This window comes from Emydura macquarii, unplaced genomic scaffold (assembly GCF_026122565.2).
Source record: "Emydura macquarii macquarii isolate MOO-44397 ecotype Brisbane River unplaced genomic scaffold, CSIRO-AGI_Emac_v2 contig_1253, whole genome shotgun sequence".
In the NCBI taxonomy this organism is placed as follows: domain Eukaryota; kingdom Metazoa; phylum Chordata; order Testudines; family Chelidae; genus Emydura; species Emydura macquarii.
In genome coordinates, this window is record NW_027131390.1 from 57595844 (window position 1) to 57611519 (window position 15676).

Here is a 15676-nt window from a genome sequence, read left to right on the forward strand (position 1 = left end):
GTTGCAGTTTTACAACACACTGCAAGGATCACAGAGTGGGAAGGTCAAGAGGGGTTTTAAACTAAAAGGAGGACACAACAGTAGAACTAGCAAAAAGACACAAGGTATGTAGTTGCAGAAAGTAAGCCACAATCTTTATCCAAAGGGTTGGTGTTAGAGGGCAAGATGGTACAGGCATCTCTCCTCCCTTTATTGACAAGCTATGTTTGCTGCATGTTGAAGACTGCCAATACCAAGTATCTTGGCAGCTCACTATATACCCAGGAGAAACCCCACCCAAACAAAGCACCAGGACCAGATCCTCTGCTCTGGCCAAGCTGTGCTCAGTGCAAGCAGCTTTTATCCTGCTGGTGAGAGATCACCATAGAAAGAGGAGAGAGAAAAATAATATATATATACACACATACACACACATACCAAAATCGCTATGTACATGCAAATGTACTTAATATAATTCATAAACCTGTTTGATTTTTTCACGCTGCTACAAAAGGGCTTCTTACCCAATCATTCCAGGTACCTTCTGGGTTCTTGCTAATGATGGGCTCCAGGCGTTTCAAGAGAGTCTGGCAAGCATCCTGGTGAAGAGAAAAGTTGGGAAAAATAGTGCAAAAGGAAAGAAACAGTAATTGGTCAGTATTTAATAATATTCAACATAGATTTTGTTATGGTGGAAGTGCTATTAGTAGAGCAGACATCCAATTTACTTCTGGAAATCATTACTCCCCACTGAACACCTCAGACCCCTTTTTTCTGGGGAACACATCACCTTCCAGTTAGAGAGGGATGGTGAATCTGCTTCTTTTGAGGATCATCACTTCCTAACTGTCTATAGCCACCCAAATATGCCACCTCCACAATGAATCTGAAGGAAAAGCCTCAGATCCTGGGGAAGGGGAGACTCAAGGCTATTCCTGACCCCAGCTCTTCTGTGCCAGACATTTTCAATATTTACATGCAAATAGATTAATCAAGCCAATTGAGAAGGCCGCTACTAGAGATGGGTGATGCTCAAACACTCCAGCGAGTCAATCAGTTCAGATAACATCTGGAGGTCCTTATACTCATCCAAATCTTAACAGAAGTAGTAAAACATAGAGGCCCCTTCCCTCCCCAAAACAGATCCTTCTCTTTCACTTCTAGATCTGCTCAACCAGGCCTCCTCCAGGAGTCATCCCATACTCCAGGACTCATGTGATACCCACTCTTCCCACCCCAAATCAAATATTCATGAGATCTCAAGTCTGTCTCCTGGGACTAGCCAAGTTTTGGCTTCCAAATCTGCCATCACTGCCAAGCTTCCCAATAAAACTACCTCCCAGACACACAGCTCCATTGCAGCAGAGAAACGTATAAAATATGTACAATTTGATATAAAAAACACGAAGCCTGTTCAAAGTAGAGATCAGCTAGACCTGTGATTCTTTCATGAAAAAAAATAGGGAGGGAAATAAGGGCCTTGATTTAAGGAAGTTGCGAAAGGACAAGAGAGAGGTAGGGAGGATTAGTTCAATTTAGGGATATCAAACAATTAAAAAATGAAACGATTAATCGCAAGATTAAAAATAATTGCGATTAATCGCAGTTTTAATTGCATGATTAAACTATATAGAATACCATTTACTGAAATATTTTGATGTTTTCTACATTTTAATATATTGATTTCAATTACAAGACAGAATACAAAGTGTACAGTACTCACTTTATATTCTTTTTTATTACAAATATATGCACTGTAAAAAGATAAACATAAAAAATAGTATTTTTCAATTCACCTCATACAAGTCCACAGGAAAAGCATCCAAAAATATTTATAATAAATTTAAATTGGTATTCTATTTTGTTTAACAGTGCAATTAAAACTGAAATTAATTGCAGTTAATTTTTTGTATTGAGTTAATTTGTTTTGAGTTAATTACTTGAGTTAACTGTGATTAATTGACAGCCCTAGCTTAATTAAATTGATCCAAATCTTAAAATAAGGTCTGGGATTAGTATGAACCAGCACAAGGTCATTGCCTGATCTTTAAGAACTGGTTTGCCTACATCATCACAGGAGAGGCAAGAGGCATCCATTATCTGCAGTGTGTGTTTAGTAAAAAACCCCAAAAAGCCTTAAGCCTTTTTGGGAAGCTTTGGGTTCTGTTCTGGAAACCCAAAATCACAATATGCCAAAGAGTTTGGAATTCATCAACAAGCAATGTTTCATATTCTTAGTGGCTGCCTGCAACAGTCACACTACAGATAATTTCAAACTCTGTGGGACTACTCATGTGCTTAAAATTAGGCACACACTTAGGCATCTTGATGAATGGGGACTTGTAAGAGTAAACTAGCAGACAAACATTACCCTTTACCTTGACTGCCATTCCATTGACATCAGTTCCAACAGATGCTACTGTAGCACAAGCATTAGGAACAGTTGTTGTGCTTGTTTCACAAAAGTGAATACTTGACATGGGGATCTTCAATTCCCGACTGGCAACCTGGGATGGGAAATCAACATACCCTAATTCCATTTGAAATACACATTTCTGAACATTTCAATAGTATCAGTCTTCAAAAGTTACGTATACACTGCAAACTAAAACCCACAACTGGCCCATGCCAGCCGACTGGGATTCATGGGGCTTGGGCTATGGGGCTGTTTTCATTGTCATGTAGACTTCCGGGCTTATGCTGGAGCCTGGGTTCTAGGACCCTGAGGGATGGGAAGTCCCAGAGCTCAGGTTCCAGCCCAAGCCCAGAAGTCTATACAGCAATGAAACAGCACCATAGCCCAAGCCCTCTGAGCCCAAGGGGTTTTTCTTTGCTGTGTAGACATACCCTTAGACACTAGCTCATGGATTTGATGGCATTTGGAAAGAAATTACTAGATGTTCTTACCCTAAAGTCTTCCATTTTCAACTGTAATCACATTGCTGTGTCTACAGGTGTAAAGTGGCACAGAAGAATGAAGGCCTTGTGGTTAAGGCACTAGACTGGGAGCTAAGCTTAATTCCTGCTTCTGCTACAAACTTCCTGTGTGATCCTGGGCAAGTCACTTAGGGTGTGTCTATACATTAAAAAAAAAAAAAAACCTAAACCCTGAAACCGCAAGTCTCAGAGTCCAGGTCAACTAACTTGGGCTCATGTTGCAGGCCTAAAAATAGTAGTGTAGGTGTTGGGACTGGCTGGAGCCAGGGCTCTGAGACCCTCTCACACCTTGCCTGAACATGTACACTGCTCCTTTTAGCCCCACAGTGCAAGCCCACATCAGTTGATCTGGGCTTTGAGACTCGCTGATGCGGGTTTTTTTTGCTGTGTAGATGTACACAGTGTCTCTCTGTGCCTCAATTCCCAAGCAGTAAAATGGGGATAACAATACAGCAGAACCCTGATTTTATGAACATTGATCTTAAGAGAAGATTACTCACCCTGTACAGTAACTGTGGTTCTTCGAGATGTGTCCCCCAATGGGTGCTCCAGTCTAGGTGGGCATGTACCCTATGAGTCTCAGATCAGAGATTTGAGGTGGCAGAGTCTGTACGCCCTTTGCATGTGCCCTCTGCAGTCTCATGCCATGCCCTGTGGCCATGTAGAGCTCTGTGGGTGAACCACCTTCAGTTTCTTCTCTAATGAGGAACTTCAAAGCAATGAGGAGGAGAGTGGGTAGAGGAGTACCCACAGGGGGACACATCTCAAAGAAGCACAGTTACTGTACAGGGTGGGTAATTGTTTTTTTCTTCCAGTAATGTCCCCCTATGGTTGCTCATTCTAGATGACTACTGAGCCGTATCTTCTACAGAGGTGTGGGGTTTGGAGTTGAGTCTAAGACTGAAGGTAGTACAGCAGAGCCAAACATGACATCAGTAACTACATAGTGTTCAGAAAAGGTATGAATGGACATCCAAGTCATGGCTCTACATATTTCCATGACAGGAACATTCTTAAGAAAGGCAACTAAAGTCAAAAGGGATCCCGTGGAATGAATTAATACTGTACAAAGAGATTGAAGATCATGAGACCGATAGCAGTAGGTAATGCAGCCAGATATCTAGTCTTTGCTTGGAAATTGGAGATCCCTTAGTTCTGTCCACAATGGAGAGAAACAACCTGAGACATTGTCTAAAGGGCTTAGTACTGTCTTGGTAAAAGGCTAATGCCTTCCAAACATTGAGTGTATGTAATGCCACATCTCCTTTATCCCATTATGGCTTAGGGAGAAAAACTGGAAGGTGGATAGGTTGGTTTACGTGGAAGTCCAAAGATACCTTTGGTAAAAACTTGGGATGTGGTTGCAACATGCCCTTTTCCTTAAAGAAGATTGTGAAGGAGGGATATGCCATCAGAGAACCTCTCTCTCCAATTCTTCAAGCAGAAGTAATGGCTGTGAAAAAGGCTGCTTTCATAGACAAGTGCACAAGGAAGCAGGTAGCCATAGGTTCAAAGGGGGGCTCCATAAGGGATCTATGCACCAAGATCAGATCCCAAGTCAGAGTAGGGTCTCTGATTTGTGGGAAGAGGTTCTCCAGTCTTTGAGAAACCACCTAGTTGTAGGATAAGCAAAGATGGAAAACCCTCTACAATATGATAGAAGGAGGTGATAGATAATGGAGCTTAGAGATAATCCTGTCATTTTTAGCTCTAAGATATTATCCAGTATATCTGATAACAGGGAAGATGTAGGTGAAAGAGGTCTTATGTTACACCAGTGACTGAATTTCATCCATTTTTTTGTACGTAGGTATTAGGAGTGGATTGTTTTCTACTATGTAACTCTCTTTATGTCCTCAGAATAGGTGGTTTCTAACTCTGTGAACCAACTCGAGGCATGGCTGATAGATGAAGAACCTTGAGGTTGGAATGAAGGATTTCACCAGCATCCTGAGAGAGAAAATGGGAGAGGTCCTGGAGCGTGATCTGTTGACAAACAGCTAGCTGGAGGAGGTAAAGTAACCATGTTTGTCTAGACCACATCAGAACTTCTGGAATAACCCTGGCCTTGTCTTTCCTTATCTCGAACAGCATCTTGGATATCAAGGGAGTTGAGCAAAATGCATACAGCAGGCCTGAACTCCAATGAAGGCATCCCCTAGGGAGTGTTGACCCAGTCCACCACTCAAGCAGAACTGGGAGTGCTTCTTGTTCTTGGCTATAGCGAACTGGTCTATCTGCAAGATGCCCCAACAGTGAAATATGTGGTGGAGTGTAATGGGATTATCTCCCATTTGTGATCTTGTGAGAAGCACCTGCTGAGAACATCTCCTTTGATGTTTTGTATGTCTGGGAAGGTAAGCTGCTGAAAAGGTGATCTGATTTCCTATGCACCAATTCCAGAACCTCATTGCTTTGGCACAGAAGGAAGGTGATCTTGCTCCCCCTTGACGATTGATATCAAACATGCATGACAAGTTGTTCATCATGATCTTCTTGTATTTACCCTGATCAGTGGAAGGAAATGGAGACAGTTATTTCTGACTGCTCTGAGTTCCAGCAACTTGATGTGCAGAGTGGACTTGAGCGACCACCTGCCCTGAGCAGGGTCAGCATCTGGGTGGCCTCCCCTTCCCAACAGGGATGCATTTGCGGTTATTACTGATGTTGGAAATGGTTGAGCAAGGGATGTAAAAGCTTAACTGCTTAAACCTTTAAACGATAAGCAGCTGTTTAAACGTTTTAAACAGCTGATTACAGTTTAAACTGAGGGAGAGGGGAGCAGCAGCTGGGCTCAGCTCCAAGCAAGCAAGAGCAGCTGGACAGCTCTTGCTGGTGGGGAGGCACGGAGCCCACTGTGGGGGGTGGGGACCCTAGCATGTGGGGGTAGCTGCAGCTGGGCTCGGCTCAGCTCCCCACAAGTGAGAGCTGCTCAGCTGCAGCTCTGCATGTGCCGCAGGGGGTGGGGGAGAGAGCCGCAGTTAGGCAGCTCTTGCTTGGCAGTGAGGAGCCAAGCCCAGCACAGCTCCCACCACACATTTAAATATTCTATTTTTAGAATGTTTAAACAGATTTTTAATTAAACTAGTTTTTACATCCCTGTAGCGTACTGCTTCACCAGGCCTCCTGTTCCCCCTCTGGTTCTGCTCCCCTGGAGTTAAGGACTCCACAAAAGACTCACCACGCTGTTGGATTTGCCATCAACCATGCTTACAGTTTGAGCCCCATTCCTGCCCCAGGCACCCTAAGGGCTCAGAGTTCTGCATGCCTCCTTGCCAGCAGGCAGTCTGATGAGCAGTCTCCTCCTGCCCTGCTTGATCACACCTCCCTCTCTGGTTTCCTGCATTAGCTTATATATCCCCCATGGCTAGGTCTCCAGCTGTTCCACTTCACCTTGTTAATCCTGGTTCTGACTCAGCCTAATCAGTATTGCACCTGCTCCAGCTCCTTGGGCCAGGGCCCACAGAGATAACTGAAGGGTTTATCCCCTCTGCTCTGTCACAATCCCTAACTGAAAGCAGTTTGTTCAAACTGGTTGCTTGGCGAATACACAGTTCTGAGCCCCTTGAAGGCAGCGCATGTGAAGTCTTGCGTGGTTTATTACAAAATTATCAGCTACCATATGTCCCAACAGCTGGAGACAATTTCTGGGAGATGTCTGGCGGCTGATCTGGACTGTAGTGACTAAATTGGCTAGGGTTGTGAACCTGTGCAAAGGGAGATATGCTTTGACCGCTACTGCATCAAAGCAAGCTCCTTTAACTCCAATCTTTGTATTGGGATGAAGGTGGACTTTTGAATGTTTAGTTGTAGTCCCAGTCTGAGATATAGGTCTATGGCCCTCTGTGTGTCCATGAAGGCTTTCTTGTAGGAGCATCCCTTGAGCAGGCAATCATTAAGGTATGGGAATATCAGAATTTCTTGTCTGTAAAGGTGAGCAGCTGCCACCAAGAGAACTTCTGGGAACTCTCTGGATGAAATGAAGATACCTAATGAGAGCACCCTGTACTAAAAATGCTCTTGAACCAGAGTGAAGCATAGGAAACTTCTGTGGGAGGAATGAAGTGCTATATGGAAGTAAGCATCTTGTAGGTCAAGGGCTGAGAACCAATCATCCCCTTGGTCCAATATGGAATTATTGCTGCAAGAGTTACCATCTTGAACTTCTGAATCTTTACAATTCTGTTGAGTAATCTTAGATCTAGAGTGAGTCTCCATCTGCTATTCTTTTTAGGAACCAGGAAGTCCCTGGATTAAAATCCCTTTCCTCTGTATTGCGTAGGAACTGGTTCTATAGCACCCAAGTTCAGGAGGGGAGTCTATTTCCTGTTGTAGAAAATGCTTGAGAGGGATCCCTGAAGGAGTACATGGAAGGGGTGTGGGATGGCAGGAGGGAGGTAAAGTGGATGGAGTATCCTGTTGAAATGATCTCCAACACCCACTTGTCCATAAGGATATGCTCCCAGTCCTAGAGGAAATGAGAAAGGCAATCATGAAGTGAGGAAGACATGCATATTGTTGCAGCAAAACTGAGTGGGAATGGTAACTCAGCATCTCGATGACCACATCAAAATTGATGTTTTGAAGCTCTGAGTAATGAGATGGTCTCTTCTTCTGGAACTGTTGTCTCTTACACTGACATTCATAATGTTTCTGGGAGGCAGGAAACTGAGTAGGACGAGATATCTGAGACATCTGGGACTTACTGAACTTTCTCTTTTTTCTGCAGGGGTGTAAATTCCCAGGGAACACAGGGCGGCCCTAGAGTCTTTTAACGTATGCAGAGACTTGTCAGTTTTTTTCTGCAAACAGCTTTGATCTGTCAAAAGGAAGGTTCTCAACAGTATTTTGGACGTCCTGCATAAATCCAGAGAGCTGAAGCCAGGAGGCCCTCCTCATGATTACTGCCAATAAGTGGCTGTATCAGCAATGTCCAGAGAGGCCTGCAGAGATGTTTTTGTCAACAGATGACCCTCTGCAATGACCACATGGACTTGTTCCTTCTGCTCTGCTGGAAGATGCTCAATAAATGCATTCAACTTTGAATAGTTAGTATGGCTATATTTCACCTGAGGGCTTGGTAGTTGGTGATCCTAAATTGTAGAGTAGCTGATGAATCTGACTTACGGTCAGATAAGTCAAGCCGCTTTAGGTCTTTATCACACTGCATTGATTTAGAGGGGTGCTGTCTTCCACGTTCATTCACTGTGTCAACCAGAAAGGAGTTGAGAGATGGGAGCAAAAATAAAAATACCAAGTCTTTCGAGAGAACATAATATTTTTTGTCTGACCTCTTACAGGTAGGCAGTATTGTGGCTGGGGTATGCCAAAATTATTTTTGCAGTGTCTAGAAAAGGTTCATTAATAGGTAGCGTGATGTGGGCAGATGATGTTGTGTGCAGAATATCAAGCAGTTTATGCTGTGACTCAATAACCTCCTCAAGTGGAATCTGCCAGGAGTCCTCTATCCTTTTAATAAGGTCCTGAAACTGTTTAAAGTCATCAGCCAGGGATGGTGTAGAAAGCGTGACTGCTTCATCTGGGGATGAGGAAGAGATATTAGTTGCTGGGTTGATTTCCTCCTCAAAAGTCTCCTCCTATGGATCAGGCACCCTAGAGAAAGAGGCTAGTGAGGACTGTCTGTCTTCCCCAAGTGAGAAACACTAGAGAAACACTAGCCCTGGAGATTTGGTGGTGGTAAGCCAATCAAGGATCCCAGTATGGCCAATGAGGTTGTGTATATGGCATAGGTGGAGGCACCCAAGCGTGTCCACATCAGTGGGACCATAAGGATGTTTCTCTTGGGGGATATTCTGACTTCCTGGAGGTCTCAAGAAAGAAGATTTCCTGATAATGGAAGGGAGAGCCCTGGACAGAAATGTGGGAGACTGATGAGAAGTCTCCATCATCTTTCTCTTTGTTGTCACTTGGTAGAGGTGGAACACTCAAAGAGAGGTGGAGATGCCACTGGTACCAGGCAAATGTCCAGAAACTGAGAGGTCCTTGGTACCAGGAACAGGGTGGTGCCGAAGAGAGGCGATTCAGGTGTTTCTGTTACTGCCAGGTTGTGAGGGAATTGAAACTCTTGTGGTACCGGAATAATGGGTGGTACCAATGAGGCAGGTTAGGTAGAAGCAACTGTGGCAGAGGGAGCCAGCGGTACTGAGGGTGTACTGAGGGTTTTATGTGCTTCAATGAAAGGCCAATAGGTGATGGTTTGGTCTTCTGTGAGGCTGAAATGCTGGGCCTAGTAGACTCTGTCAGTACCAATTCAGAAGAGCTGGTCTTCTTCTCCCTGACACTTCAATAACCAGATGGTACTGATCTTCCAGAGCCGGAACCCTTAGAGTTCTTGGGCTTACTGGTGCTCATGGTACCTAAGGAACTTGTAGCCCCATGCGATCGGTAGGTGCCAAAGCAGAAGTCTGAACAGGAGACTGTCTCTTTGAGGTAGATTCTCTACCTGAGTGCTTGAAGACTGCTTTCTAGAGTCTTTTTGAGAGGATTCCAGAGATTTCCTCTTCGATGCTCCAGGGGAGTGCTGTACTAAGAAGGTAGAAGTCATTGACTTATCAGAGACCATTATTGTGGTGAAGGGTGTCCCTTGGCCAGGGTCTGAAGCCGATCAGAGTGAACTCTTCATTATAAGGAGACATAGCAAAAGTTCCCAGTTCTTTCTGACTCTCAATTTTAATGCCAAGCAGAAATTACACTTTTGGGGAATGTGTCACTCCCCAAGGCAATGGAAAGACTGGGAGTGCCTGTCACTGACCAGGACAGCCTCTCTGCATGAACGGTAGCATTTAAAACCAGGAGAACTGGGCATGTCTTCCCAACATTTAAATTCCACTGAGGGAGAAAAATAAACAGAAGGACATCGGTACATACCCTAAAACTATAAATAAAATATTTTAAAAAAAATATTATATTTTTAAATGTACAGAATTACTACACCTAACTACTACAAAGGAAACACTAAGAACTAACACTAACTAATTAGTAAGATATGAGAAAAAATACAGTTGAGATAAGCTCAACTTGGACACTGCTAAGGCTCCGTCTTAGGACGAGGTGGTTGAGAAGGAACTGAGGGTGGTTTGCCTCCATTGCTCTACATGGCCATGGTACGGGGCACAAGGCTGCACAGGGCACATATAGAACGAACACTGCTACCTAAATTTCTCCAATATGAGGAGCCTGGGATGCATGCACATCTAGAGTGGAGCACCCATAGGGACACTACTCGAAGACCAACAGGTAATATGAACCATTTTTCTGCTACCCAAGTCATCTTTCTGTTGCCCTATGTGACTTCAATCCTTCAACCAACATTCAAGCAGCAGCATAGGGTTGAAAAGACTGAAAGATTTGGTGGGAAAGAAGATGTGCAATTCTCTCAAACAAAGAAAAATCAGGCACACTGCATTCATTACCATTTGTTACGTACACCATCAATGAACAATTAATTTATTAAATTATGCACTGCAACTGCTTTAATTCTGAGATGTTGAATTGTATTATTTTTTTGATTTTATGAACTCCTCAATACCCAGTTAGTTAATAAAATAGGAGTTCTACTACATTCCCTTTGTCTTATCTATTTAATTTGCATGCTCCTTTTGGCAGTGACTGCATTTTACTACAGTGCAAAGCAAAAAGGGGCTCGATGCTGACCGCAGCCTTCAGCCACTGCTGTAATACAAATAAGTAATAGTAATAATAAGGTGGTTCCTGTAAGCCATCCGCCTTCTCTGTCTGTTCCCACTATGACCCTTAGCAAAGCTGGCTATGGAAGCAGCTCACATGTATAGGTCTGCTTGTCTGCCAGCCCAAGGGACTCTTCTGTGTTGTCGTAACTCTGCTGATGTCAATGGTGTAATACCAGAGAAGAATTTGTCCCACTATCTGTATTCACAGTCTTGGTATGGCTTTTCCCATAACTAAACTGGAAGAAATACATTGGATTGGTAATGTTTGTCCATATTACGTATATAGCACATGACTAATATTTGATTTTGGTACCTGGATCATTTTGGTATGAATACCTTGTCCCATTTCAATTCCACCATGAGTTAGAAGTACAGAGCCATCAGTATAGACATGAACCAGAGCAGCAGCCTGAAGAAAAAGAGCAGAAATGGACTCCTGAGTACTGTTATTACTCTATAATTTAATGGAAAAGGGGGTTTGCATTTAGCATGAGACGATGCATCAAAAGCAGAAGGGATGGAGCCTTGAAATGCACTGTGGTTTTAGATGCTATAACCTTATCTGTGTTGCACAGGTGGTATCAGCAATTTACCAGTGAAACGGTAACACCCAATTTGCAGATTGATAATGCTATTTAATATGAACAGGCTCACTATAGCTAATACAATACTATTACAATACTATGCTCGCAAAACCCATAGAGATAAGTTCTCACTCAAAAGGCTCTGCACAGGAGAGTTCTTTAAGAATCTTTGTCAGATGGCCAGTCTGGCAGAATTCCTGCTGGATTTGCATGGCAGAACACACACCTGACAGCCCAAGTGCACTATTTTTATAGTCCATTTGTACACAACCACTGTGGCTGGTACATAGCAGTTGACAATATCTCACGGCTGTTCCTTATGGGTATTCCATGTACTTTTCTAGTGTTCTTCAACTCATCCACGTCAATCTTTAATTATTTACTATATTCATACCATCCAAACTAAACTATTATCATAAGAACAAACAAAACATAACATTCTTTCTCAGGCTAAAAATATTTAGCTGTCATATTACTCATGGGGAAGTTCAGACACAAGGATGCATTTCCTAAACGTTTTTTCTTTTTGATTTAGGCAGCTGGCTTGTGAGTATGTCAGTGGTCAGTAGTTAAAAGGCAGCCAGCACACAGGCTGCAGAATGTGGTCAGTGCTGCAGGACAGAACCAGACCCATGGCTTACAATCTGCTGGGACAGAATCGAAAGTGACATTTGGAATTCCAGCATCTGCTCCATCTCTACATTAAATTACAAATTAGGAGATATCAGTTTATGGAGGTTTGTTAGGAACACAAGGAAAGATAATCTGAACATATCCTGGTCATTTCTAAAAGTGGCTAGAGGAGTCACATTTTTGCACACCAATTAGATGTTTTAATATGGCAACCCTCTACTTGGGATGCCCTCCTGCAGTAGGCTGTGACATGTCATATTCACCTTCCTCAGTTTCCCCTTGGATCAGCCATAAAAAGAGCAGTCTCTCTCACTCTCAAATTCAAAATCCTATCTCTGGGCATAATTTATTCATGTACACGTAAGACACACACGGTAAAACTGTTCTCCCAATTCCCACAGTAAAACATATCAAGATACAATGATTTTCCATACCCCTTTCCAGGAAAAAACAGTTACCTACCCTCTCAAAACTGTTTTTCTTAGAGATGTGTTACTTATGTCCATTCCACATAGATGCGTGTGTGCTGCATGCAGTCGTCAGAAGGTTTTTCCCTTAGCGTTACCCATCGGGTCAGCTTAGGCGACCCCTGCTGTCACACCACTATGGTGTAGTATATAGGGCCCTGACAACCCGCCAACTCTTCGGTTCCTTCTTGCCAGCTGGCTCCGACAGAGGGGAAGGCAGGTGGGTCTTAGAATGGACATGAGCAACACATCTCAAAGAACAACAGTTACAAGAAGGTAAATAACTGTTTTTTCTTCTTCGAGTGTTTTCTCATATCAATTCCAATTAGGTGACTCCCAAGCTGACAACATGAGGAGGGGTCAGACCCATTGAATTGCTGATTGATGTGTTGCTCTGCCAAATGCTGCATAGTCTCTGGCCTGTTGGGTGATGACATAATGCAAGATGAACATGTGGATCAATGGCCATGTCACAGCCCTGCAGATCTCCTGTGTAGGAGACATGCACCAGGAGCGCTGCCAAGAAGGCTTGAGCCCTTGTGGAGTGCGCGGTCAGTGTCAGAGCTGGCATCTTTGCCAGGTCAAAGCAAGCTTGAATGCAGGATTAATCCACGATGAAATTCTCTGGGAAGACAACAAGGAGATCCTTCATTCTGTCCACTACTGCAACAAAAAGTTGGTTCGATTTATGAAATGGCCTTGTCCTCTTGATGTAGAACGCCAGTGTCCACCTGACATCTAGAAAATGGAGGCATCGTTCCTTGCTATCGGCATGTGATTTGGGGAAGAATACTGGGAGGCAGATGTCCTGGGTTGTATGAAACCTTAAGGGGGAAGGCTGGATGGGGATGTAGCTGGACCTTGTACTTATGGAATGCCATGTATGGGGAACCGGACGTCAGGGCCTTGAGTTCACAGACTCTCCTGGCTGGGGTTATCGCGACCAGAAACGCCACCTTCCACGAGAGGTACAGAAGCGAGCATGTTGCTAGGGCTCAAAGGGAGGTCCCATCAGCCTGGAGAGCATTAGATTAAGGTCCCAGGTTGGTTTAGGGCAATGAACCTGGGGGTAAAGCCTATCCAGACCCTTGAGAAAACGGGTCACCAGTGGGTTGGCAAAGACTGATCGGCCATCAACCCCAGGGTGGAACGCAGATATCACTGCTAAGTGCACCTTTAGGGACAATACTGCCAAACCTAGCTGTTTCAAGTGCAGAAAGTAGTCTATGATGGAGGGTACTGATGCTTGCATGGGCGGAGTGCATTTCTGCATTGTCCACTTCAAGAATCTCTTCCACTTGGCAACGTACGTGGCCCTGGTGGGTGGTTTCCTGCTGCCGAGGAGGACTTTTCTCACATGCTCCAAGCATGTTGACTCTAGGGGTTTAACCATGAAGCTTCCACACTGTGAGCTGGAGAGACTTGAGGTTGAGATGCTGGAGGTGGCCATAGTCTTGGGTGATTAGATCCAGCACCACTGGAAGGGCAATTGGAGCAGCCACCGACAGTTCCAGTTGCATTAAGTACCAGTGTTGTCGTGGTAAAGCCGGTGCAATCAGTATGATGGATGCTCTTTCCTTCTTGATCTTGAGTAGGACTTTGAGAATGAGCAGAAGGCAGGGGAACACATAGAGCAAGTGGTCTGTTCATGGTAAGAGGAATGCGTCCGTGACTGAGCCCAGGCTGTGGTTCAGGAATGAGCAAAACTGCTGATACTTTCTGTTGAATTATGTTACAAACAGATCTATCTGGGGAACTCCCCACCCTTTGAAAATGATGTTAGTGATGTCCAGATGGATAGACCACTCATGGTGCAGAAGGACCTGCTGAGATGGTCCACCAGCTCGTTTTGGGATCCTGGGAGGTAAGATGCCTCTAAGTGTATCAAGTGGCCTATGCAGAAGTCCCACAAATTGAGGGCTTTGCGTCACCGGGGAGAGGAGCGTTCTCCTTCCTATCTGTTTATGTAAAATATTGCTGTTGTGTTCTCCATCATAACTGATACACATCTGCCTTCCAGATGGGATTTGAACATTTAGCAGGTTAAGCGAACTGCTTTCAGCTCCCTGAATTGATGTGAAGTGAGAGCTCTGCTTGGGACCAGAGGCCTTAAGTCCTGGGGGTCCCTAAATGAGCTCCCCACCCCTATGTTGACACGTCCATGACCAGAGTCATTGAGGGATGGGGCCTGGAGAAGGGTGCTCCTATGCCTACCGATTGCAGGTTGAGCCACCACAGGTGGGGCTTGAGAACCCCAGGAGGGAAGCGAAACTATCTTGTCCAAATTGGGCACTATGTCAATGCCAGCCAAGCCTGGAGAGGTTTGAGTCAAAGCCTCGCATGTTGGACCATGTATGTGCATGTAGCCAGGTGACTCAGCAGCTTCAAGCAGCTCCACACTGTTATGGTAGGGAAGTGCCTGAGGTCTTTTATGATGGAACAAATAGTGAGGAAGCTAGACTCCGGTAAGTGAGCCCTGGCCCGAGTGGAGCCCAAGGCAGCTCCTATAAATTCTATCCTCTGGGTGGGGGATAGTGTTGACTTGGGGACATTCAGCAGTAGGCCCAGTTTGATGAAAGTCCACTGTATCAGGGACACATGAGCCTCTACCTGTGCCCTGGAAGAGCCCTTGACCAGCCAGTTGTCTAGGTACGGAAACACCTAAACCTCATGTCTTCTCAAGAAGGCGGTGATGACTGCTATGCATTTTGTGAATACTCGAGGGGCCGCTGACAGCCCAAAGGGCAGGAATGTAATTGATAATGAATATGGTTTACCACAAATCTGAGGAACCTTCTGTGGAACGGAATTATTGATATATGAAAATAACCGTTCTTCAAGTCGAGGAAGGCGTATCAGTCCCCTGGATCCATGAAAGGAATGATGGTGGCCAAGGATACCATGTGAAATTTCAGCTTCTTCATGAATCTGTTGAGATTTCGCAGGTCAAGAATGGGTCTCAGACCTCCTTTGGCCTTTGGAAGTAGGAAATAACGGGAATAGGACCCCTTTCCCCTTAACTCCTGAAGAACCTCCTCCACTGCCCCTGCATTCAGGAGTGCTTGTACCTCCTGTATAAGAAGTTGCTCATGAGAGGGATCCCTGAGGGATGGGGGCAGGAGCAAGTGGAGGAACAGAACTGGAGGGAATATCCCAGTTCTATCAGGCATAGCACCCATCTGTCTGAGTTGATCTCGGCCCACGCCTGATAGAAATGGAATGGATGGTTCAAAGATGGAGGTAGGGATCTGGGATCTGGACTGGTGTGTCACCCTTGGGCGCACCCTCAAAATGATGGGACTGCCTCGCCAAACCCTGGCCCTGGTTGGAAGGGGGCTGAGGTGTCCTGTGCCTGTTGTTTCTGCCC

At 44.6% G+C, this 15676-nt stretch overlaps 1 protein-coding gene across 3 annotated transcripts in view; it reads right to left on the bottom strand.

The window, feature by feature from the left end:
- The window catches only part of LOC137153507 (aldehyde oxidase 1-like), an 82647-nt gene that overhangs the window by 9145 nt on the left and 57826 nt on the right, over window positions 1–15676 (bottom strand). For all 3 annotated transcript variants that reach the window (XM_067548947.1, XM_067548948.1, XM_067548946.1), the window contains 3 exons: window positions 10939–11034; window positions 2358–2486; window positions 504–578 (listed from right to left, as the gene is read on the bottom strand). In XM_067548947.1, coding sequence (XP_067405048.1) covers window positions 504–578; window positions 2358–2486; window positions 10939–11034 — 300 coding nt within the window. The remainder of the gene's footprint in view (window positions 1–503; window positions 579–2357; window positions 2487–10938; window positions 11035–15676) is intronic.